Source organism: Eleutherodactylus coqui, chromosome 2 (genome assembly GCF_035609145.1).
Source record: "Eleutherodactylus coqui strain aEleCoq1 chromosome 2, aEleCoq1.hap1, whole genome shotgun sequence".
In the NCBI taxonomy this organism is placed as follows: Eukaryota; Metazoa; Chordata; class Amphibia; order Anura; family Eleutherodactylidae; genus Eleutherodactylus; species Eleutherodactylus coqui.
In genome coordinates this window covers 324,258,269-324,284,473 of record NC_089838.1, presented here as the reverse complement: position 1 = coordinate 324,284,473, position 26,205 = coordinate 324,258,269, and the positions used below count along the sequence as shown (strand labels likewise).

At 47.6% G+C, this 26,205-nt stretch overlaps 1 protein-coding gene and 4 non-coding genes across 7 annotated transcripts; all 5 read left to right on the top strand.

The window, feature by feature from the left end:
- Positions 1–551: 551 nt before the first annotated feature.
- TRNAL-UAG (transfer RNA leucine (anticodon UAG)) lies at positions 552–633 on the top strand. Its single transcript has one exon. It is a non-coding gene; the product is annotated as a tRNA-Leu (tRNA).
- Positions 634–1,025: 392 nt separating this feature from the next.
- On the top strand, positions 1,026–15,594 carry TMEM107 (transmembrane protein 107). 3 transcript variants are annotated; one of them, XM_066593803.1, is made up of 6 exons: positions 1,026–1,102; positions 6,175–6,266; positions 8,058–8,125; positions 9,745–9,845; positions 12,077–12,173; positions 15,093–15,594. In XM_066593803.1, the coding sequence occupies exons 2-6, from the start codon at positions 6,180–6,182 to the stop codon at positions 15,160–15,162; spliced, it is 423 nt and encodes a 140-aa protein (XP_066449900.1). In that variant the 5' UTR covers positions 1,026–1,102; positions 6,175–6,179; the 3' UTR covers positions 15,163–15,594. The 3 variants fall into 3 exon arrangements, with proteins under 3 accessions (XP_066449900.1, XP_066449899.1, XP_066449901.1); XM_066593802.1 differs by lacking the exon at positions 12,077–12,173 and adding an exon at positions 11,900–11,996; XM_066593804.1 differs by lacking the exons at positions 1,026–1,102; positions 12,077–12,173 and adding exons at positions 4,352–4,484; positions 11,900–11,996.
- Positions 15,595–19,261: 3,667 nt separating this feature from the next.
- Positions 19,262–19,335, top strand: TRNAT-AGU (transfer RNA threonine (anticodon AGU)). Its single transcript has one exon. It is a non-coding gene; the product is annotated as a tRNA-Thr (tRNA).
- Positions 19,336–21,595: 2,260 nt separating this feature from the next.
- Positions 21,596–21,669, top strand: TRNAI-AAU (transfer RNA isoleucine (anticodon AAU)). The gene has a single exon. It is a non-coding gene; the product is annotated as a tRNA-Ile (tRNA).
- A 2,878-nt stretch (positions 21,670–24,547) lies between these two features.
- On the top strand, positions 24,548–24,619 carry TRNAP-UGG (transfer RNA proline (anticodon UGG)). Its single transcript has one exon. It is a non-coding gene; the product is annotated as a tRNA-Pro (tRNA).
- The last annotated feature ends 1,586 nt before the right edge of the window (positions 24,620–26,205 follow it).

Sequence of the window (26,205 nt, the reverse complement as noted above, 5' to 3'; positions counted from 1 at the left end):
GGTGTATTTTAATGGGAGCTGCACCTGCAGTTACCGGTGCTGACCACTACACAGGGATCGGTGCTATCTACTTCCGCTCCGTACTCTGTGTTTTGACGGTGACAGCGAGCGCACAATAGCCCCACTTGGAACCGCAGCCGATCAACTATTGGTGACCTATCCTTGGGATAGCCCAGAACACCGCGTGCGGCCAGATTTACACATGCGTAGTATTTCTGCGGAACGAACAATGCTTCTATCTGCCCACAAGGTATGTTCATTTGCGCGCGGCGAACAAAGACGAACCGATTGGAATGGCGAAAGAGTTCCAGACGTGTTCTTTTTCCAGTGCAATTACGCCTGCGCCCTCATAGGGTCCTACAAGCATGGCGCCAAGGATATGGCAGAGGCCACTGCTCAGTATGGGGCACACCTGGATGTGCCAGTATGGATATGGTATCTGGGACTGGAGGAGAACCCCTCTAAGGCCACCCATCTTCTTTCTTCTCTCTAGACAGTGACGTCACAGAAGCCAGTGATGATCCTATGGAGTCATAGCACTCAGCCAGTAAGGTAGCGTGGCCGAGCGGTCTAAGGCGCTGGATTTAGGCTCCAGTCTCTCTGGAGGCGTGGGTTCGAATCCCACCGCTGCCAACTGGACTTTTTCTTATTTCTCCTTTTTTTTTTACTCCTAATATTTCTGATTAATATTCTTATGTCTCTTTATTACTTCATGAATTGTAAGTGTGACATTCTCCGACCAGCCTCCTGTGCTCCACAGGACTGAGCAGAGCACGCTGGAACTTGTAGTTCCCCAGTGTCTGCTTCTCAGGCTCACTCTTGTATAAGACCAATAGAAAGGTGAAAGTTGTGCATAGTTCCCAATTATCGCCCTCTTTTCTTACTGGCCGCCGGCTTCTGCGGCTTTTTATTTATTCGAAGTGTGCCAGACATTTTGCTGAAGTCCTACGGGTCACCAACAAAATGTCTCCGGCGTCGTAGTGACGTAAAACATTTCCTGCAATCCTATTGGTCGTTAGGCGAAACCACATCTCGCGTGGCTTCTGGTCCCAGCAACGGCGGCTGGTTGCTTAGCAACGCGGAAAAAGCGGCCTCCGAGCAGGTAAAATGGGGAAGAAGAGGGATTATAACGTGTAGATGATGATTAATATAGGGCCTCCGTGTAGTAACGGCAGGGAACGTGAAGGAGTGATAGCTTATAGTGTATGGCCGCGGCTGCAGGGACTATAATGGTCTGGGATGGCAGTGGGGGGTCCTGTGCAGAGTGTGAGTGTGGAATACTACCCCATGGATGGTTCTAGAAGGTGGGGGATCTTATAGAAGCATCTACAACCGTGGTCTCCAACCTGGGACTCTCTAGCTGCTGCAAAACTACAACTCCCAGCATGCTTCCACAGCCATTGGCCACCTGGGCATGCTGGGAGTTGTAGTTTTACAGCCGCACGTTGGCGACAACAGATTTGTAACATGTATTAACTGATGCAACCTCGTACGTCGGGGCAGTAGATGGATTCTGCCCGTAGGGCGCCATGTTCTCAGTGTGCCAAGTAAGACCTGCAGTCATCTGGCATGGAACAAAGTAGCCCTGCGCACACAGCAGCAGTCTGTTACAGTGTGTCGGTGCGGGTGAGGCCCCTTTACACGGGCCGATCATTCGGATTCCTCCACCCAGCGCGAATCTGAACAATTAGCGTTTAGTGTAAATATACGCCCGACCGCACGAGAATTCGCAGAAAACTCAACAACGGATCGTCGCGTGTAAACAGGCGGCGATACGTCCATGAATGACGGCCTGCTTACTGTGAATGGAGGCGGGCGGAACGATCGCCCAGCCGCACCGCCACCATTCAGTCAGTGCTGATCATTGCCTTGCAAGAGCGCCAGAACGATCATGGCTGGGGCGACTGTCAGGCATCTGCGTCCGTGCGATTGTCCCATGTAAAAGCGCCCTAAGCACCGCCTCACATGGGCGAGATTCTCACGTTCCGAGACGCCCGAATCTCGCACAAATATGAACCCCATTCTTTTGAATAGGGTGATACTGGAAACAAATGGCGGCACGTCCTATCTTTGGGCGCACCCTCGCATCGAATCACCCATTGTCTTCAACGGGTCTGGCGGTAGCGCCGCACCGTGTGTTCGCTGCATGCGGTGTGATGCGAGGTCTCCCAGTGAAAACGATGGGAGACACTCCGCGATCCTTTCCGCCGCGCCGGAGGATAATTCCCCGGGGAAATCGCATGTTGGTGAGCGAGATATCAGGCCATGATTCACAGCCTGATATCACATTCGCCGTGTGAATTTGGGCTGCTACTCTGTTCCCCTCAGATTCCAACAAACCCTCAGCTGTGTGAGCAGGGCAATATCAAGACCGGGCTCTCCGCCTTAGAGGGCATCCACACTGAATGAAAGCGCGGAATTAGGGTTTTCAATGATTTCATTCCTATTTGTGATGTTTTCATTCCTGCAATGTTGCGTGGAAATAAATCGCGGCGTGCCCCAGCGTTCTGCAACATTACCCACTGACAGCAATGGGAGAACTCTATCATCCTCTGCCACAGCGGGGAAATCCCTTCATCACTGCGGGGATGAGGGGATTCCCCGTAGTGATGTGAGGCTATTTTCACGTGAATCACAGCCCGATATCGCCCTCGGCAGTATGAAGGAGCCCTCCGATCGTTCCCAAGGGCTCACACACACACAAGCGTATTTAGCCCGCCTATTATGTACGTATTTTCTGCACACATAATACACAGCGTAAAGCCCATTCATTTACATTGGGCCGTTCAGATCTTCGTTTTTGACACGTGTGAAAAAAAAACACTCTTGATGCGTATTACGCATGTACTAAGCGCCATTATCATAGTCTGGTACATAAAATGCGCAGTAAATACACGTTAGGTGCACGGCGTAACACAGGCTGAATGCTCTCATATGAGCCTCATAGACACGGATGTATTTGCGCTGTGTATTACGCAGGGCTGAATCCCCATTGCTTTGCATACATCCTATTGGCTGCATATTACACACAGAAACAGCCCAGTGAAGTCAATGAGATGACGTAAATCCGCACAGTACAGGAGTATTCACTGCTTATCTCCGCACAGTACAGGAGTATTCACTGCTTATCTCCGCACACTACACGAGTATTCACTGCTTATCTCCGCACAATACACGAGTATTCACTGCTTATCTCCGCACAATACGCGAGTATTCACTGCTTATCTCCGCACAATACACGAGTATTCACTGCTTATCTCCGCACAATACACGAGTATTCACTGCTTATCTCCGCACAATACACGAGTATTCACTGCTTATCTCCGCACAATACACGAGTATTCACTGCTTATCTCCGCACAATACACGAGTATTCACTGCTTATCTCCGCACAATACACGACTATTCACTGCTTATCTCCGCACAATACACGACTATTCACTGGTTATCTCCGCACAATACACGACTATTCACTGGTTATCTCCGCACAATACACGACTATTCACTGGTTATCTCCGCACAATACACGACTATTCACTGGTTATCTCCGCACAATACACGACTATTCACTGGTTATCTCCGCACAATACACGACTATTCACTGCTTATCTCCGCACAATACACGACTATTCACTGCTTATCTCCGCACAATACACGAGTATTCACTGCTTATCTCTGCACAATCAGTGCTATCTGGCTGCAAGTATTTTTGCACGTAAAACAGCGTATTCGGACGGATAAGTGCCTTTGCCCCCCGTGAATGAGCCTGTAGGTACGTCACAAAGCAGAGGTTTTGTAGAAAATTCACACCAAAATCAGCTTAAAATCCGTACCAAAAGGGTGAAATCTGCTACAGATCCGCCACGCGTGAATTCACCCTTATTCACTGAAAACAAGCAAAGGTATTGAAGTACAAATTATATTAGATATCTGGAGAACTTACTCAGTGCTTGTGTCATGATATCTGGCACTAGGGGGCGCTGATTTGACTGACAACTGGCATGCAGCAATGGTTGCTGTAAAAGGGTATTCTGGCAATGGTAATAGGGCTTTTTTTTTCAGTTTTCCACTGGATGACTAGTGGGGGTCCCGTGTCTAAAACACCCACCGATTCTGGAAATGGGGTCCCGTATTCCCTCTATTTCACAGTGGGTATTATTGTATCTTGATGCCACTGGAAATACTGGTGGAGTCAAGATACAGGGTGTTTGATAGGGGATTGACGCCCCCTGTTGGTGATTGGCTGGTCGCCTGTCTCCCCGTCCTCGGCCTCACAGGTCCTGTAGGCGGCTGCAGGCTTCCCGCAGCGCAGAACCTGATGGCGTCTGCTCCCTTGCAGTGGTCCCTCGGTGACTCTCCCTAGCGGTGGCGTCGTGGGCCCTCCGTTCCCAGTACCTAGTCTGCGGTGGAGGAAAGTGACAAGCGGCGGTCGGCATTTCTCAGCGCTGGCTGTGCAGGAAGAGCAGAGCCGGCGGTTGGCATTGGTGAGTGCTGCTGTGCCACATCTGACAGCCAGCGGACTACACTTGGGAGCAGCCTTGAGCGGTGGTGGGGGGAGCGCAGTGTAATGAGTGGAGCTTGTTGCTGCTAGCGGTGACGGGATACATTTTTCCCGGGGCTGCAGGGTTAGGGATTACTTTTCCAGTTAGCCTTACATTTGTGCCTGTTAATGCCTCCATGTTACCGCTGTAACATGGAGGCATTACGTGCTAATACAGTAAGACTAACACGAACACCAATCCCTAACCCTGCAGCCCCAGCAAAAGCTATCCAGATGCTGCTGCTAGGACCTTCTTTAATGTAGCCAATCAGGAGCTAGGGGTTTGAGGTATTATTGTATGTTGACACCACCAGGAACAACTGCTGGAGTCAAGATTGATGGGGTGACGCCCCCTGTACCTGATTGGCTGGACATCTGGCTTGGCTGCAGGTCCTGGCAGCTCAGTAAGTAAGGTCAGGCTGCAGCTGCAATCCAGGGCGGCCAGCACCTCCCTTGCTTACCGACTCCCCCTGCAGGGGCGCATTGGGTTAGCTGAAACCCCTTTCCCGCCGGCCGTCCAGAAGCCGGCACCCCACTCTGTGTTGAAGCGCAGAGCGGGGTCACCATGCCGGAGGCCACAGGGCCGTGAAGCGGCTTTGCCGGCGGCGCCACTGGAAATTAGTGGACCTCTGTGCTCGACTATCTCTGTCTGCACCATGGGAATTAATGGAGCTCTGCCCTCAGCTATCTCTGTCTGCCGCCATGCAAATGAATGGAGCTCTGCCCTCGGCTTTCTCTGTCTGCCCCATGGAAATGAATGGAGCTCTGCCCTTAGCTATCTCTGTCTGCCCCATGGAAATGAATGGAGCTCTGCCCTCAGCTATCTCTGTCTGCCCCATGGAAATGAATGGAGCTCTGCCCTTAGCTATCTCTTTTTGCCCCATGGAAACTAATGGAGCTCTGTGCTCAGCTATCTCTGTCTGCCCTGTGGAAATGAATGGAGCTCTGTGCTCAGCTATCTCTGTCTGCCCCGTTGAAATGAATGGCGCTGTGGCTGCTCATGTGTGGCGCAACTACACTACAGAAATGGACATAGTTATCTCACACTGTTAAATGGGGGTGTTCTCAGGATCAGTGAGGGTCTCAGCTGTCAGCCCCCCACTGATCTATCAATTTTCACACATCCAGGGGCAATACCCCTTTAATCATGCTCCATCGACGTCATTTTGATACTAACAGGTATTGCCCAAATCCCCGGATATAAACTAGTAGGAGGCCAGACATGTTAAGCTGCACCCCTGTGTGAAGCACCAGCCCTTTCACCCTTTCCAATCCACTGTCTGAAGACATTCTGATTGAAGACTGTACAGCTCCAATGTTGGAAGACGTCCAGCAGAGTATTTTTACTGTATATTACTGGCCGCTCTGTTGTCGGGGGCCTCTCCAGCATGTCCCATACCGCAGTACTTGCTCTAGCCAGCAGATGGCGCCATTGTATAATGGCAGAAAGAGAAAGCCCCCTAGGAAACCCTGAACCCAAAATTGGATTGCAAAGGGTTAATACAGCCATATTGTAATGGGAGGAATTGGCCATAAATACGCAGCAGGCGTCGCCATTTTGACTACGTGAACAACTGGCGCATGGGCGATGGTGAATTATAAATGCCATCTATAACCAGCAGTTTGTGTTGCAGATATCATGGCGGTCATCAGCAGCCTGCTGCCCTCCCGCTTCCTGACGTTGACTGCTCACCTGGTCATCGTTATCACCATCTTCTGGTCGCGGGTAAGAGTCTCCTAGCAGACGAGCGTCAGCCGTGATTCCGTATGTGAGCCGCGTTCACACAGAGCTGATTGGCTGAGGATTTACTGCAGCTACAAAAATCCACAGCAAATTTGCACCAAAATTCGGGCCAAATGGTTTCGATTTTAACGAGGATTTGCTGCGACTTTTTTTCTGCTGTGGATAATCTGAAGCAAATCAGCTGTGTGAAGGCTCCCTAAGGCCGCTCTCACCAGCCCGCGATTAGCGTGGCTTTACAAACATTGCGCTAATCGCGGTACAACGCCTCCATTGATTTCAATGGGGCTTCACAGACCTGCGCTCAAACGCGGCGATTTTCGAGCACTGTCTGCTCTATTTTAACTCACCTCATAACCCATCACAATGGGTTAAAAACACTGTACAATGCGTCCAAAAACGCAGCTCGAAATTGCAGTACAATGCCGTGATTTCGAACGCAGCGTTTTGTGAACCATTGCGTGGGTGTGGCCTTAGGCTACGCTAACGCCGGGTGGATGTAGGTAAAATCAGCAGCTACTGCGGTTTATTTATCGCGCATCCATTTGTAACTTATCTGCGTATCTTCCACGGAGAAACTCTGCTGCGGATCTCTGCTCCCCAGATCCACAGCTGCTGTTGTAGATTTGCTGCAGTTTTTGGTGCAGATTTCGGTTTCTCCATTGAAGTCTACGGCAAAAATCTGCGACTTTTCTGCACCAAATTCCCTGCTAATATTAACAAGCTGCGGATTTAAATTTCGCATGACGCTGGTTTAGTTCGCATTTTTTTTAGTAGTGTGTGGCCAAGCTTTGGAAAATGTCATCCACTTTCCTGCTATTGTAAATGCAGATGGAAAATCCACAACAAATCGGCACTGTGTGAACATGTCCGTAAGCCGTGTCACACAATCTGGATTTGCCGCACGGATTTACAGTAGCAGTAAAATCGATGACCTTTTCCAAATCTCACCCACACGCTGAAGGAAACATCCGCAGCAAACCTGGGCAGAAACTGACAGGTGGAGTGGATTGATAATCCGCAGCAAGTTAATTACAGCACCAAATGTTCTGCAGATTTCGGCCGGTAGACTTCGATGGAGAAGCCGAAATCCACAGGAAATCCATAAAAGCAGAATTTCCCGTATTGCCGCAGGGCAGCCGCTTGTTTCAGTTCGCTGACAGGAAGTAACGATCTTAAATCTTAAGAAAGGGAAACTAAGAATACATTAATAAGTTGCCGAATGTTTTGTTTCACTTGGGGCTCGGTGTGTGAGGGGAGGGATTGCCTGATATTGTGATTTACTGGACTCCGGATTAGAGGAATTAGGCTTTATAATAGTTGGTATTCCCATCACGCCTGTAAGTACATGCAGCCTAAGAGGGGTTGTGCCAAGTTATAAAGTTATCCCCAGTCTACATTAAATGGGGCAGCAGCGTGAGTGAGAGTCCTCCACTCAATTAATTCGAAGACGACCAGACCCCCGTCCTCCAGGTCAGTGGTGGTCCCAGCGATTGGACCCCCCAGGATCATAAGACTATCTTCTATCCTGTGGATATGGAATCAGTTAATTACTGGGCACAACCCTTTTAATTTCATCCACGCATTTCTCCTTGATTGAGGTCATGTGGATATGGGAACGCTATAATATAGCCTCCACTCCATGAATGATTATTCTCATTGATGCTGATGTGTATCCAGCAAAACAACCCCATAGCAGAAAATACTGTGTGGGTGAGGGTGGTCTTACCGTCTGTAGGGGGCTGTATAAATCACCTGTAAATATTGATTTCCTAGGAGAATAATGTCCTCGCCTGTCTGCCCATGGATTACAGTCAAGACCAGTATAATGCCGCTGATACTGAGTAAGTACCAAGGGAGGGGGAGATACATTAGGTGTCTGCTCCTCCTCCTGCAGGGTGATATATACAGAGGGGAGCTATGAGTCTGCTCCTCCTCCTTCAGGGTGATATATACAGAAGGGAGCTATGAGTCTGCTCCTCCCCCTGCAGGGATATATACAGAAGGGAGCTATGAGTCTGCCCCTCCTCCTGCAGGGTGATATATACAGAAGGGAGCTATGAGTCTGCTCCTCCTCCTGCAGGGTGATATATACAGAAGGGGGCTATGAGTCTGCTCCTCCTCCTGCAGGGTGATATATACAGAAGGGGGCTATGAGTCTGCTCCTCCTCCTGCAGGTTGATCTATACAGAAGGGGGCTATGAGTATGCTCCTCCTCCTGCAGGGTGATATATACAGAAGGGGGCTATAAGTCTGCTCCTCCTCCTGCAGGGTGATATATACAGAAGGGGGCTATGAGTCTGCTCCTCCTCCTGCAGGGTGATATATACAGAAGGGAGCTATGAGTCTGCCCCTCCTCCTGCAGGGTGATATATACAGAAGGGAGCTATGAGTCTGCCCCTCCTCCTGCAGGGTGATATATACAGAAGGGAGCTATGAGTCTGCTCCTCCCCCTGCAGAGTGATATATACAGAAGGGAGCTATGAGTCTGCTCCTCCCCCTGCAGGGTGATATATACAGAAGGGAGCTATGAGTCTGCTCCTCCTCCTGCAGGGTGATATATACAGAAGGGGGCTATGAGTCTGCTCCTCCTCCTGCAGGGTGATATATACAGAAGGGAGCTATGAGTCTGCTCCTCCCCCGGCAGGGTGATATATACAGAAGGGTGCTATGAGTCTGCCTCTTCTCCTGCTGGGTGATATATACAGAAGGGGGCTATGAGTCTGCTCCTCCTCCTGCAGGGTGATATATACAGAAGGGAGCTATGAGTCTGCCCCTCCCCCTGCAGGGTGATATATACAGAAGGGAGCTATGAGTCTGCCCCTCCCCCTGCAGGGTGATATATACAGAAGGGAGCTATGAGTCTGCTCCTCCCCCTGCAGGGTGATATATACAGAAGGGAGCTATGAGTCTGCTCCTCCTCCTGCAGGGTGATATATACAGAAGGGAGCTATGAGTCTGCTCCTCCTCCTGCAGGGTGATATATACAGAAGGGAGCTATGAGTCTGCTCCTCCCCCTGCAGGGTGATATATACAGAAGGGGGCTATGAGTCTGCTCCTCCTCCTGCAGGGTTATATATACAGAAGGGAGCTATGAGTCTGCTCCTCCCCCTGCAGGGTGATATATACAGAAGGGGGCTATGAGTCTGCCCCTCCTCCTGCAGGGTGATATATACCGAAGGGAGCTATGAGTCTGCTCCTCCTCCTGCAGGGTGATATATACAGAAGGGGGCTATGAGTCTGCTCCTCCCCCTGCAGGGTGATATATACAGAAGGGGGCTATGAGTCTGCCCCTCCTCCTGCAGGGTGATATATACAGAAGGGAGCTATTAGTCTGCTCCTCCTTCCGTAGGGTGATATATACAGAAGGGGGCTATGAGTCTGTCCCCCGCTTCCCTGCTGGGTGATAATGTGGGAAGCTATGGTTGTCCTTCTTATATAACCCCCTGTCTTCCCTCTGCAGGTTGATCGTGGCGTTGTCGGTGACATTGGGGATGTTTGTTATTGAGTTTGCTGGATTCTTCTCCGGGATATCCATGTTCAACAACACGCAGAGCGTCCTGTGTATCCTTCCGGCCTGCGTCGCATCCCAGTGCTCTCCTGATATTAGACTGAACATACTGATGAGATTTGTTGCTGGTTGTAGCATTATTTAGAGCCTCCATCAATACTGAATGATATTTGAGGGTGACATTAGTTCGGGTCTGGGTAGGTCCATGAGCTGGGACTCCTGCCAATTCATCATGAACAGGGTATAAACTGCTCACATGAGGTATTTAGGATGTTTTTAAAACTCTCCCATTTGTCTCCTGTCCTAGTATTTTTGAGGACGTTGTCCCTCTTAAAGGGGTTGTCCCGCGCCAAAACGGCTTTTTTTTTTCCCAATAGGCGCGAGACAAACACAAGGGATGGGTTAAAAAAAAAAAGTTTAGTACTTACCCGAATCCCCGCTCTGCGGCGACTCCTTACTTACCTTACCAAGATGGCCGCCGGGATCTTCACCCACGATGCACCGTGGGCTCTGTGCGGTCCATTGCCGATTCCAGCCTCCTGATTGGCTGGAATCGGCACACGTGACGGGGCGGGGCCAGAACGCCGCTCGTGCCGAGACCCAAGAAAAGGGAGAAGACCATTCTGTGCAAGCGCGTCTAATCGGGAGATTAGACGCTGAAATTAGACGGCACCATGGAGACGGGGACGCCAGCAACGGAGCAGGTAAGTGAATAACTTCTGTATGGCTCATAATTAATGCACAATGTACATTACAAAGTGCATTAATATGGCCATACAGAAGTGCTTACCCCTACTTGCTTTCTCGGGACAACCCCTTTAATATTGCAAAGAGTTATTCTGAGCTGATCAAATTTTACTTTGCTAAAGTTTAGTTTCTTTGTTGCTCCCTGATAAGGCTTCCTATTAGTGATGAGCGAGCATACTCGCTAAGGGCAATTACTCGATCAAGCATTGCCCTTAGCGAGTACCTGCATGCTTGAGAGAAAAGGTTCAGCTGCCGGCGCGGGCGACAGGAGTTGCGGCAGTGTGCAGGGGGAGCGGGAGGGAGAGAGGGAGAGAGAGATCTCCCCTCCATTCCTCCCTGCTCTCCCCCGCAGTTCCCTGCCGACAGCTGAACCTTTTAGCTTGAGCGGGCAGGTACTCGCTAAAGGCAAGGCTCGCTTGAGCAATCGCCCTTAGCGAGTATGCTCGCTCATCACTACTTCCTATTGAATGACAACTGGAAATTAATTATATTTTGGTCACTATTTCCCAAATGTCCCTCAACTTGCACCCCCATGATTCTGTCTGGTCTGTTGGTTAATAATAAGTCCATAATGGACTCCGTACAAGTTGGGTAGTTATTGGGATAGTTATTAGAGATGAGCGAACCTACTCGGCCACGCCCCTTTTTCGCCCGAGCGCCGCGATTTTCGAGTACTTCCGTACTCGGGCGAAAAGATTCGGGGGGCACCGTGGGTGAGTGGGGGGTTGCAGCGGGGGGTGGGGGGGGAGAGGGAGAGAGAGGGCTCCCCGCAGCTAATCCCAGAACTCTGTCTACACTGTCTTCCTCCCTATTTCTCTTGTTACCCTCCCCCGGAATGTTTGGTTTTTTTTTCCTCTCACCTACAAAAAAAATTAATAGACGTTAAACCATACATTATATGTACCCCAAAGTGGTGCCATTAAGAAGATTCAACTCATTCCGCAAAAAGTTCTCATATGTTATGGCTCTTGGAATGTAGCGATGTAAAAACGAAAACATTGCCTATTTATTAAGGTGAAAATAGGCCGGTCACTAAGGGGTTAACGGATCTGGTAAAGAAGAAGAACGATGGTTCCGTTTTGCTCACCACTCCATTAAAAAAAAAAAAAACATCCGTTTAAAACAGAAATCCAAACTCTGCAGCGGACTCTGAGGTTTACTGGATGCAGGTGACTTTTCACTCAGTGCCAACTAGGTTTCGAATTTTCTTCCTATTTGCAGTAAGCGCGTTCTGTCAGCAGAGGGCACCATCCTCTTGTTAGTAGCACTATGGGCATGCTTGCTACAAGCAGGTAGGTGGTGGCAGCTGGTCACAGGCAGGAATGTCATTGTTTGTCCATAACCCTTCCACACGCCGCAGCCATCGGAGCCCACGCCAGTGCCAGCGTTGCCCTTCTCTTCTACCTCTTTGAGGGCTGGACGTGCGCCATCTACTGGTGGATATTTGCTTTCTGCAGGTAAGTGCTGGGAGTAACGTTCCCCCTGTGTGTGAATGTCAGACCTTGTCACTGCCGCTTCCTTGACTCTCTGGTTTCAGCCCTGGCCGCTCATTGCTCAGCGTCGGTCAGCCTGTCCCTGTTTGTGACCCAGAAGTGGGAGTGCACCTCTTACTGGTATATCTTTGGCTTCTGCAGGTACACACTAGGGGCAACCAATGCTCAAGGGGACTGGTGGATGGGGACCCCCCAGTAATGGCTGCATCTGTGTGCTGCTTCACCATTGAAGTGAAGGGGAGTTACGAGAGTTTATGACGCCCCCTACTGTTGCTGAGGATGTACTGGTACTGGGTTGGACTGGTGAGGTAGCTGGGCACTTGTGGTTCTGCTCTACTTGTAATGCCCATTCATTTCACTGGTGAGGCAGCCATTACTGAGCACATCTCGGATCAGTGGGGGTGCCGGCTGTGGGTTGGTCTACGTGGCTGAATGAGCCGGATGACGAGCGCCGATCAGTGGGATCAGCTCTAAGGCAGATTCAGACAGTACAGGGGCCGAGCGATGGTTCATATGATCATTTATCCCCCGTACACTTTCTTCAGATGAGTGTTTGCTCGTTAGTCCGGTGATCGATGGCGACTTCACACAGGTAGATGACCATGTGACTGAACATTTCACCCGCTTACTATCATCTGCCCACATTAAAGCCCTTTATGTCTGATGGGCACATATTAAAAACCTCCAGCATCATTTAAAAGGCCAGTCCTGCGAAAACATTTTTTTCCCCCTCACCTGATTGCCAATCACACTCTGAAGGTCTCCTCTGCATATTACAGACACTTTCGTGTAGTGCAGCCCCCTGTCTGATGCTTATCAGGCACCATCATGATCCTAAGCTTTTTTTTGTTTGTTTGTTTCTTTTTCGCATCAATCCCATGTTGCATCAGCACAGCATTAGATAGGAGCTGTAACATTTCTGCCTGCTGGGGGGACAGTTTAATTATCATTAGCTTCTGTAGTCACCTAAATAAGCTGCAGACCATAAGTATACAGTCAGGAAGATGAGCTGTGATCTCCTCTATTATACCTGTGTGATCATCAGTATTTGTGATAGGAGTGTTGGTATCCCCCTCTAAGCAGTGGTAGGTCCATGTAACGGCATCACACAGACTGAGTAACTAACTTAGGCCAGTTTCACATGGCTGAGAAAATCGTGCGAGATTTGTGCTTTGTGAGACGCACAAATATGAGCCCCATTCATTTGAATGGGGTCATACATATGAGCGATGCTTTCCTGCACCGCGATGTGATGTTATGCGGGAAACACATCACAGCATGTTCTATCTTCCTGCGATATCGCCCCATTGAAAGCAATGGGAGAACTCCGCAGTCCTCTGCTGCGGCTGGGGGAATCCCTTGAGCTTTGCGTGGATAAAGGGATTCCTTGTAGTGATGCAAGAATGGTTTCATGTGAAACCACCTCACATCCACGGGGGTTTCACATGGTGGAAAGTGCGATATCGCCCGTGTGAAACTAGCCCTATAGTGAACCTGTCATTATTTTTTAGCAACGTAGACCAAGGCTGCCCCCACGTTAAGACTGCAGGTTGCCGTCTGGATGTCATTGCAGTCTGGGTCCTATAATAGAACGCTGCTAAAAAATACAATGCAATACTATGGGTATTGCATTATACTGTATAGTTGATCAGACGATCGTAAGTTCAAGTCTTCTGTGGGGACCAAAAAAATATGTTAAAATAAAGATTTTATTTAAATAGAATTTATTTAAACAATTGTTTAAACCCCTTAATCTAGTCGTTACATCAATTAAGTGAGTATAAAAATGAGTATTACCGTGTCTGTAAAAGTCCACATTATTAAAATACCAACCCACAATGACCCCCTTTTGGTCACCCCGTCTCAAAAAGAAAACTGAATAAAAAGGCGATCAAAAAGTCTTATGTACCCCAAAATGATACCAATAAAAACTGCAGGACACCCCACAATAAACACAGGAGCCTTCACTGCTATATCGGCACGAATAGAAAGTTATGGGGTCAAAAGATGGCGAGAGAAAGCACCTTTGTTTGTTTTTTAAAGGTATTTGTTTTTCAAGGTAGTACAACATAAATACCGTATACATTGGGTATTAACGTAATCGTAACGACCCACAGAATAAAGTCCCCACGACATCGTGACTCCATGAAAACAAGTCCCACCAGGATGGCGCAATTACTTCTTATTTCCATTTCATCCCACATAGAAATTTTTAAAAGTTTTTCCAATACATTTTCCAGTATGTTAAATAATACCGCGGCCAAATACAGCGTATCCCACAAAAAACAAGCCGCTACAATACCTGACAAGTATGAGAGTTATGGCCTTTTTGATAGTGGGGAGGAGAAACTGGAAATGAGAAAACCAAAAAAGGGCCACAGCAGGAAAGGGGTTAATCTCCACATCATGAAACGTTTTTACGGCTTTGTAAAATAATTTTCCATTTCTCACTATTTCCAAGATCTCTGCTTGCTTTCAGTGAATGGTGACATTCTTGTCTGCTTTCAGAAGCTGTAAACCTGAACAGAGCCGATGCAGGGAATCCTTCTTGAGCTAAACCCAGCAAAGTGACTCTCCCTCCGTTCTGGACTCAGATCGACGGGTCTTGCCTAATCTGATATATTGTGACAGCCCATCTACTGCTGGCAGGAAGAGCTTTCAGCCTCTGAATAAAAGGTTTCCATTCATTGACAGCAAACTGATTTTAAAGCAGTTGTGCCAAGGTATGAAGTAATCCGGTATCCGTAGGACGAGGGAGAACTTTATGACCGGTGGGGTTCTGACTGGAGGGTTCTCGGATTGGTGGTGGTCCCAGCGGTTGGATCCCCACCGATCACACAGATATCCCCAATCCTGTGGACGGGGCATATCTCCATAACTTGGCATTACCCCTTTAAATATTGGCATAAAGAAGCCTGTGTTGTCTGAGCGGATGTGACAACATGGCTGACTTCTGTGTGAAGGGTCAGGATTGTGGGGGGATTAGGATGGATGAGATGATGCGGATAATAGCCTGAGCCTTCACAATCTGTCCTCTCCTGATCTGTTCTTCTTCCGTAGTGCCCTCCCAGCCTTCACAGAAATCATCATCTTCATCGCTGTGCTAGGACTGAAGCGGAAGCCCCTGTGATGTCCGCACCGGCCCCATACACAACTAAAGACTGACAATCATATGTGGTGCCGTTCACAGATACAACGGACACCTCCGCTGCTGCCAACCGGGAGCCCAAACTCAGCAAACTGTCTGCAGTGACACCTAGTGGAATGTGAGGGAACTTCAATCTGTGCAACTTAAAGGGGTTGTCTATTTGTAAACTATTGATCACCTATTTGCAGGATAGGTCATCAATAGTAGATTGGTAGAGGTCCACTGCCTGGGGCCACCACTGATCAGCTGTTTGCCAGGCCGCTGTGCTTATGCACTGAGCTGCTTTCTGCAGGAAGTAGATGGCTCTTTTCTTACTGTAGTGGACAGGCTTGGTATTGCAGGCATTGAAGTGAATGGGAACCTTGCCTGTAATACCAATCCTGGCCACTACATTTGGAACGGAGCAGTCTGCTTCCTGCAAAAATCAGCTCAGTGCAGGAGCACAACAGCCCAGCAAAGAGCTGATCAGCAGAGGTCCCTGGAGGAGATCCCCTGCCAATCTACTATTGACGACCTATATCGAGGACAGGCCATCAATAGTTTACAACTGGATAAGCTCTTTAAATGGGTTTCTCCACTAATTACCTTCTTTCCCCTAGTGACAGGATAGGAGCTAAATGTCTGTTTGCTGGGGGTCTTACCATTTGGACCACCAAAGATGATGACATCTCCTCACTGTGAGTTCCCCATGTGAAAGGAGCGGTGGTGCGCATGTGCGACCAAAACTCTATTCACCTCTATGGGACAGGCGAAGATTGCCAAGTGCAGTGATCTCCGTCCATCCCGTAGATGTGAATAGAGTTTCGGTCACACATGCAGATAAAGACGGACAATCATATCTGGTGCCGTTTAGACAATCTCGCCAATCTCCATCCATCCCATAGAAGTAAATGGAGTGGTTGTCCTGCATGTGCACCACCGCTCCATTCACATGGAAACTTGGGGCGCACAGACGGTGGGGTTGCTGGGGGGTTCCGGAGCTGAAACTACAACTGTTAGCGAGACCACCACTGGAGTAGAACAGCGACTGATGCCTTTACTAGAGTGCTGGCCGGCCCGCCGCCCGGGGTTTATACCAGCTCTACTTTTCCTATGTGACAACTTGTTTATACTTTTTTACGTATTCGTTTTATATACTATTTTTGCTACTGCGGTCTGTATATCACCACTGACCTGTATGATGTGTGTTTTATAATGAATATATACATATATTTATTACATGGTGTCATGGTCTCTGTCCAAGTGTGGGATATCATAACCTCTAGTGCTGGTTGTAGGTTGTTCTCCAGCACTACAGTGAGTGCAGCTCTGGAGTACAATACAGGATGTACCTCAGGATAAGTTAAATATGTGCGCAGTGACTCCACCAGCAGAATAGTGAGTGCAGCTCTGAAGTATAATACAGAATGTAACTCAGGATCAGTAATGTATGTACACTGTGACTCCAGCAGCAGAATAGTGAGTGCAGCTCTGGAGTATAATACAGGATGTAACTCAGGATCAGTACAGGATAAGTAATGTATGTACAGAGTGACTCCACCAGCAGAATAGTGAGTGCAGCTCTGGAGTATAATACAGGATGTAACTCAGGATCAGAACAGGATAAGTAATGTATGTACACAGTGACTCTACCAGCAGAATAGTACCCTTCTCCCTTTTATGTGACTCCTCGGCAACTCCAAAGCTCTTCTTGAGGAGGGTGCTGCGGCGGCGGCGGGCATGCTTTCCAGCACATTCTTTTATACACTTATATAGCGCATACTCACTCCGCAGCGCAGCACATCACATTATGTCCCCATGGTCTAAGTTCCCTACTAGTATGTTCTTGGAGTGTGTCTGGAGTATCTGGAGGAGACCTATGTAAACCTGGAGAGAACATACAAGGTAACAGTGCTAACCACTGGGCCACCAGGCAGTACTCACCACTGGGCAGCAGACATCGAAGGACCGACAACGTGGGGGGGTGGAGAGACAGAAGACTTGGGGCCCTTTTACAACTAACGATTATCATTCAGATTCTGGCTGGATTGCAGGAACTCCATGAGATTCAGTGTAGACGCCGGTGTGATCCGTACGGCCAACAATAATTTGCTTGTTTTTTGGATTGTGCAGGTATAAAAAAACCAAATACCGATCGGCCGGTGTGAAAGTCCTCTGTGCTTACTGTAAATGGAGGCCAGGACGATCTCCGGCCGCTCCGCCTCCACTCACTGAGCGATGCTCCTCCTGGGACGGCCGTTGTCTTCTATATTAGGGCCCATAGGCACCCAGCACTGAGATAGCAGCCTGGGGTTCCTAACATTGGGGGTTTGGTGACCCTACAAGTCATACACCATTGGGTAACTGCTTTTTAAGGGTGCGTTCACTCTTAGCACATTTGCTGTGGATTTTGGTGGACGCATGCTGTACATGAAACAATGTGAATTTAGTTGAACGGGTGAAATCTGCTGCAGATCTGCACCAAAATCCGCTGCATGTGTGAGAAAAGGATATTAACCTCTTAAGGACTACCCACTAGAGTTTTTTTTTTCTGCTGCGAATTCTCTGCCATTTTTTTTCCAATTGTCAATGGGACTTTCTAATGTTAAAAACGCAACGCAATGCAACTTGCGTTTTTGGTGCGATGCGTTTTTATACATTAGAAAGTCCCATTGACAACTGGAAAAAAAAAACGCTGCGAATTCGCAGCAGAAAAAAACGCTATTGGGGGTTAAAAACTAAAAAATGTTTTTTTTATTTATAGTTTATTTTTGTAACTTTTTTTTACCATCTATGCGCCCCTTCATGTCATTCATATAAGACCTCTGGGGGTCATTCACATGGTCTTTTGTTGTTTTTCTTTCATGCTTTTCCACTGCATTCATGGAGCCCCAGTTACAGGGGAAAACACCCCCCTAGTGTGACATTGGTCACTAACAGAGCTGGTCAGGGTCTGCTGGGACCCTGCAGCTCTGCTCTAAGAGGATTCACCCGACCGTCACGTGATCGCCAGGTCGCACAGCTGAACAAACACTTCTGCTTAAGAACCGCTTCTCCTCCGGGTCTTTGAGCTTATTCACAGGAGCGTATATTGGCCGCTGTTTTCACGGCCGGCCGAAATACGCTTCCATCTGAGCTGTCTTGCCCCTTCCCTCACCGGCTCTCTGCCTCTCTCCTCCCCTCCGGCTGTTTGCAATGGGAGGGTTACGCTCCTGGAAAACAGCACAGATGGGATGGAAGCCACTAAAAAGTAGCTGAGAGGCAGCGCGCACTTGTAGGGCTGGTTTCACACGGGCGAGTGCGATATTACCGCGGGAAAATCGTGGCAATATTGCGTATGTGCTCGTGAGATGTTTGAGTGTCAGCGATGCTTTTCTCGAATCCCTGCCGAGTTCCTAATATTAAGAATGCATCGCACGGAAATCACAAGTTCATGCGTTGCGATGCGATAGACGAAGGTTCCATACGGAAACATGGGCAATAAAAAAGAGCAAAACGCAGAAAGATGGGCAAGGCCGCGATTTCTAAATCTCTGAACATCGCATGAGAGAAAACCGCAGATGTGAAGGAAACGCATGCATGGGTTTCATAATTCTGCGTTTTCACTTGCACGATTTTATCGCACAGTTAAAACGGCCTAAGGCTAGTTGCACACTGGCGAGGGCGATATCGGGCCGGGACTCACAGCCGTCCTCACGATTAATGGAAAACCCTGGCTGACAGGCGTTTCCACGTGAAAACCGCCTCATATCACTTCAGGGATGAAGGGAATCCCCCGGCGCAGCTGTCACATCCGCGGCAGAGGACTGCGATCTTCTCCCATTGTTTTCAATGGGGTCGGTGCTGCAGCCACTGGCCCTACTGAAAACAATGGGCAATATCGCAAAAAGATAGAACATGCTGTGATTTTTTTTTTTCCTGTATAGCATCGCAATACGGCGCCGTGCAGGAAAACATCGCGAATATGAATGAACCCATTCAAGTGGGGTCTCGTATACGTCCTGCGCGGTCAGTCGGCCATAGACAGATTAGTGTATGTTGGGAGTTGTTGTCCATCACTGCTAATGGGGATTACAAGAGCACATGGAGCCAGGCAGCATGGGGCGCTGTGGCTTAGTTGGTTAAAGCGCCTGTCTAGTAAACAGGAGATCCTGAGTTCGAATCTCAGCAGTGCCTGAAGTTTTACTCCCTAGATTTATCCTATTTTCTCTCTATAAAGCACATTTTCTTCAATGAGAGACAATACCGCTCCCGATAGTAAAAGCACTCTGAGTGGCCAGACCATGAGCCCATCCAATAAGGCTAATAATACGCCCCCCCCCCCCCCTTGGGCTTTCGGAATGTCAGCAGTTTGTTGTGGCGTAGATCCTACTTGGTAATGAAATCGCTCTGCAGGAATATCGGCCCCTGCGGACAGGAAGCTTTTTGTAGATGGAAGTCTGACATGTTCTGACCAGCTGACAGGAAGGGGTCAGCGATTCATGCTGCTTGCGCCAAATTCTGACTCCCATCAGCACGGGGCAACAGAAATCCGGATCCATAAGTTGTGTGACACGTTAGTTAAAGCACTAGTGTTGTATTCGGCTGCTCCTGACCCTGCAGCACCTGTTCCTCAAAGCGGTTCCTGACATCCTCCTCCGACCCCTTTCGCTGACGAGTTGTTTCCATCTGCAGGATCCCCTTTCCATGGATGTTTTCCTCGTCATCAGTGAGGCTACAATGACTTTCGCGTTACGGCTCTCGGTTAGAATTCCGTCTCAGTTTCGTTTTTTGGCAGAGAAACTGAATTAAAAGGGAAATAAACGTTTCTGTTTTTCCCGTTTCGCTCTTGTTAATTAACCTATTGAAAATAGGGTACTCTTCACACGCGAGTCCAGACCGTACCGCGATCGGATGGCTCTAGCGCGTGAAAACGGCCCGCTCACAAGCAGCGGCATTGTTGCGATTTTCCACAGCTGAAAATTCCGATCCGCAGATTTACGCATCGACAATCACGTCACGATCCGCACCATTGGGGTGCATTACGACCCGAAACCACTGCGAACCCTCAGCAGCCCCTCACTGCAGTGCACAGAGTAGCCCTGCACACCTCTCACCCGGCAACCACTACTAAGCGCTGCGCCGTTGTAATTCCGTCCAGAATTTCACTGTGGCAAATCCGCATGCGGCCGCTGATCCCGGGATTACCCCGCCATGTGGACAAGATTTGTGAAAAATCTCGTCCACACGGAACGGACAATCGGCCGCGCCAAAGCTGGCATTAGCCAGCGCAGATTCCCCAGCCGCAGCATGTCATTTTTTTTCCCCCGTAGCGGACGCGCTCTCCTCTATGGCTGGGGTCATACAGGACGTATCCCCGGCGTAAATCACGCAGTTTTGCCGCAGCGAAAAACGTGAGATTTCAGCCGGGAAAGCGCTGCTTCAAAACCCGCGGGACTTAACCATGGGTTTTGGAGCGGCTTGGCCACACGTTTTTCTGCTGCGGCCGGTGCTCCCATAGAGAGGAGCGAGGCCGCAACGGAAAAAAATTAAAAATTGACATGCTGCGGCCGGGGAATCCGTGCCGCATTGCCGGTTTTTACACAACGAATGGGCCGTCAAAAATCTCGTCCACACGGCTGGCTAATCCCAGAATTAGCGGCTGCAGGCGGATTTGCAGTAGCAAAATTCCGGACGGAATTTCTGCGGCAAATCCACCCTGTGTGACCCCAGCTTTAGGGACCGCAACGGAAAAGCGTGCGACCAAGCCGCTCCAAAACCCGCTTTCCCAGCTGAAATTTCACCGTTTTTTGCTGCGGCAAAACCGCAAGATTTCCGTGGGCAACACATCCGTGTGACCCAGCCTAATCATCATTATAGGTAGCGGAAAAACTGGAAACCACACAGAAATCATGTAATTTACTAAAACAACCGCTCTAGGGACCTACTAATAAGATTTATGCCCTTTTATAAGATGGCCGAATGTGTAGCACGCAAGCACAACAAACAGGAATCTTGCCCTTCTCTAAAATGGCCGCATCAGCAGTGCCATACAGACGTAACGTCGCCTTAGGAACCTAGTGACATGTCCTTACTGTGTATGTATAGGTCGGCTCCATAGACGCCGGGCGAAACCTCTATGCAAATCACAGTCGCGGTGCACCATGGGTAAAGTTTATACAGAAAAAGCGTTTCAACAATACTTTATTGCTCCAGCATGAAGACAGTGTTGTGACGTAAAGTCATGTGACCAAAAAAAGCGCGGGAGCGGCTGGAGGTCTTGTCAATGAGGTTACTGGTCTTGTCTCTACAGAGACAGATGTGTGATCACCGCATCCCCACAGCTCGGGGTGTGCCGCTCTGCCACGGAGCGTCCCAGTGATGGAACAAAGAGTAACAACAGCATAAGGAGCCTCGGTTTACTGCTTATGTAGGTCAGCTGTGAGCAGAGCCGTCCGGCCGGTTAGCTCAGTTGGTTAGAGCGTGGTGCTAATAACGCCAAGGTCGCGGGTTCGATCCCCGTACGGGCCACTTCTTTTTTGGGGGGTTTTGTTTTCCGTTTATCTAACGGTTTGATGAGGTTTAACCCCTTAGTGACCAACTTTTTTTTTTTTTTTCATTTTTCCTCGACCCTTTAAAAAAATCGTAACTTCTTTATTTATCCATCGCCGTCGCTGTATGAAGGCTTGTTGTTTTTTGCGGGACGAGTTGTATTTTTCAATGGCGCTATTTAATGTATCATATAATGTGCTGAGAAACTTTAAAAAAAATTCGAAGTGGAGTTAAATGATAAAAAAAACCATTTTGCCATCTTGCGGTGCGTCTCTAAGGCGCACAAACTGCACCAAAAGTGACCTGATCCGTTTATTTTATGGGTCGGTACAATTACTGCGATACCGAACATAGTTGTTTTTTTCCTGCACTACTTTTATTTTTCTTCAAAGATATTTAATAGATTAAAATTATTTTCTGCCGCCATCTTCTGTGCGCAATAACTTTTTTATTTTTCCGGCGACATAGTCGTGCGGGGGCTCATTTTTTGCGGGACGTCCTGTAGTTTGCATTGGTACCATTTTGGAATACATATGACTCCTTGCTTTTTATTGCGTCTTTTTTTCTTGTAGACGGGGTGACCCAAAAAGCGCATTCCCGGCATTTTTTTTTTGTCTGACGGCGTTCACCGTGCGCGGTAAATAATGCGTTACTTTGATACGACTTTTAGGGGCGCAGCGATAACAAATATGTATTTTTGATTTATTCTTTTGATTTTTTTTATTATAAATATGGCAAAAGGTTTTTGTTTTTTATTACACTTTTAAAAAAATAATTAATAAAACTTTATTGATCATATTTTAACATTTTTTTTTTTTTTAGTCCCCCTGGGGGACAACAACTTGCGATGCTTTGATCACTCCTGCAGTATGATGTAATGCTATAGTATGACCTCATACTGCGATCAGGCAGGCATTCTATTAAGCCACCGCATAGGCATGGCTTGATAGGCATTCTGCCATGACAGCCCTGGAGTCTTTCAGAAGGCCCCCGGCTGCCATGGCTCCCTGTGATCTCATCACGGGGGGCCGTAGAGGACCCCAGAACATCGTTTGAGGGATTTAAATGCTGCTGTCAGAAATCAATGGGAGCCGTGCCTGTAGTTACAAGCGCCGTCCACTATACGGAGGTTGGCGCAGAAGCTTCTGCTCTGACTCTGTGTATTTGGAGCAGAAGTCTCTGCGCCGATCCCCTATTATATAGTATTTCCCTGGAAAACCCCTTTAAGGAACAGATCTAACAGCAGATTCTCACGCATAATGGGGCTCAAGCCCAAACTGTGCCCGATCTCCCCCGACAGACCTCGGCTCAGCATGCTCATCTCTGGGTTCCATTTGTCCTTTTTATTTGTTCCCTTCCCATTGGTAGGAGCCCCTGTTTGGGCGATAGCTCAGATTTGGGGTCTCTGGGATCACCCACAATCATGTACACCCCAGAAGGGTGCGGTTCCAGCGGGGTTTATCTTATCCTTAATTTTAATTATTCTGTAATTTCACAGTTATGTTTTCTGATTTCTTTCTGGCCCCAGGAGACCCCAGGACTATAAAGTGGCCCCAGGAGACCCCAGGACTATAAAGTGGCCCCAGGAGACCCCCAGCGCTATAAAGTGGCCCCAGGAGACCCCCAGCACTATAAAGTGGCCCCAAGAGACCCCAGGACTATAAAGTGGCCCCAGGAGACCCCAGGACTATAAAGTGGCCCCAGGAGACCCCAGGACTATAAAGTGGCCCCAGGAGACCCCAGGACTATAAAGTGGCCCCAGGAGACCCCAGGACTATAAAGTGGCCCCAGGAGACCCCAGGACTATAAAGTGGCCCCAGGAGACTCCAGGACTATAAAGTGGCCCCAGTAGACCCCAGGACTATAAAGTGGCCCCAGTAGACCCCAGGACTATAAAGTGGCCCCAGGAGACCCCAGGACTATAAAGTGGCCCCAGGAGACCCCAGGACTATAAAGTGGCCCCAGGAGACCCTAGGACTATAAAGTGGCCCCAGGAGACCCCAGGACTATAAAGTGGCCCCAGGAGACCCCAGGACTATAAAGTGGTCCCAGGAGACCCCAGGACTATAAAGTGGTCCCAGGAGACCCCAGGATTATGTTGCTGTGGCGGAAAGGTTTTACTATCAACGCTTAGAACTCCTCCTGAACCGCTAGAGACTCTTATGTCAGGGTCATCTTCTGGATCTAAACATTTCCTGGAAAATAGAAGAAAGTACAACTCCTGCCACCTAAAGGTTAGTTTCCAGTAAAAAAACTGAAAATGTTTTAGCTTAAAGAAACTCTCCAATTAAAAGCGATACACTATGTTCTGCTTACTGCAGGCTTGAGGAGAATGGTGCACAACTCAGACCTACCAAGAGCTCCAAATATAGGACTCATACAAACGCTGCACTAGGAATAACACATGGGATTACCTCGAGGGTTCTTTAAAAGCAGTAGAAAAGTGTAATTGAATTTCCATATAGTTTAGTCAGATATTACTGTCAGCTTCCAAAAGCTTCTTGGCAGCGGTGGGATTCGAACCCACGCCCCCGAAAAGACTGGAGCCTTAATCCAGCGCCTTAGACCGCTCGGCCACGCTACCTCTAGAATCCTCTTTTTCTACTACCGTGTTCTCCAAGTTCTCTCCCTCCCCTTCTCTGCTCTTCCCCATATTGGGGAATCCTGTATTTTCATCAGGCCTCGGAGGAGAGAACCAGTTTCCATACTGTACAACACGATGCTGCAGAATCTTGGTTTGTTCAACCCCTCTCCACTTTTGACTTAACAAATAACCCTCTTGAGTTCCCAGGACACTACTGTAAACAGATATTTATCAAAGCTCGACAAACATCAGATGTCAAAAGGCTAGACAGCTGGCTCGTTGGTCTAGGGGTATGATTCTCGCTTTGGGTGCGAGAGGTCCCGGGTTCAAATCCCAGACGAGCCCTCCTTTTCCTGCTAAGTAGTAACATCGAAGCAATTCCAGAATTGAAACTGCAAAAGAACTGTAGGATGTATCGCTGTTGTAGAGGAAATAATTATCATTATAATTGTTTTTATATTTTATTTCACAGAGAAGAGTATTATAGTAGTTATATTCATGTACATAGGGGGCAGTATTATAGTAGTTATATTCTTGTACATAGGGGGCAGTATTATAGTAGTTATATTCTTGTACATAGGAGGCAGTATTATAGTAGTTATATTCTTGTACATAGGGAGCAGTATTATAGTAGTTATATTCTTGTACATAGGAGCAGTATTATAGTAGTTATATTCTTGTACATAGGGGGCAGTATTATAGTAGTTATATTCTTGTACATAGGGGCAGTATTATAGTAGTTATATTCTTGTACATAGGAGGCAGTATTATAGTAGTTATAATCTTGTACATAGGGGCAGTATTATAGTAGTTGTATTCTTATACATAGGGGGCAGTGTTATAGTAGTTATAGTCTTGTACATAGGGGGCAGTATTATATTAGTTATATACTTGTACATAGGGGGCAGTATTATAGTAGTTATAGTCTTGTACATAGGGGGCAGTAGTATAGTAGTTATATTCTTGTACATAGGGGGCAGTATTATAGTAGTTATATTCTTGTACATAGGGGGCAGTATTATAGTAGTTATATTCTTGTACATAGGAGCAGTATTATAGTAGTTATATTCTTGTACATAGGGGGCAGTATTATAGTAGTTATATTCTTGTACATAGGGGCAGTATTATAGTAGTTATATTCTTGTACATAGGAGGCAGTATTATAGTAGTTATAATCTTGTACATAGGGGCAGTATTATAGTAGTTATATTCTTGTACATAGGGGCAGTATTATAGTAGTTATATTCTTGTACATAGGGGCAGTATTATAGTAGTTATATTCTTGTACATAGGGGACAATATTGTAGTAGTTATATTCTTGTACATAGGGGGTAGTATTATAGTAGTTATATTCTTGTACATAGGGGGCAGTATTATAGTAGTTATATTCTTGTACATAGGGGGCAGTATTATAGTAGTTATATTCTTGTACATGGGGGCAGTAATATAGTAGTTATATTCTTGTACATAGCGGCAGTATTATAGTAGTTATATTCTTGTACATTGGGGGCAGTATTATAGTAGTTATATTCTTGTACATAGGAAGCAGTATTATAGTAGTTATATTCTTATACATAGGGGCAGTATTATAGTAGTTATATTCTTGTACATAGGGGGCAGTATTATAGGAGTTATATTCTTGTACATAGGGGCAGTATTATAGTAGTTATATTCTTGTACATAGGAGCAGTATTATAGTAGTTATATTCTTGTACATAGGGAGCAGTATTATAGTAGTTATAGTCTTGTACATAGGGGCAGTATTATAGTAGTTATATTCTTGTACATAGGGGACAATATTGTAGTAGTTATATTCTTGTACATAGGGGGTAGTATTATAGTAGTTATATTCTTGTACATAGGGGGCAGTATTATAGTAGTTATATTCTTGTACATAGGGGGCAGTATTATAGTAGTTATATTCTTGTACA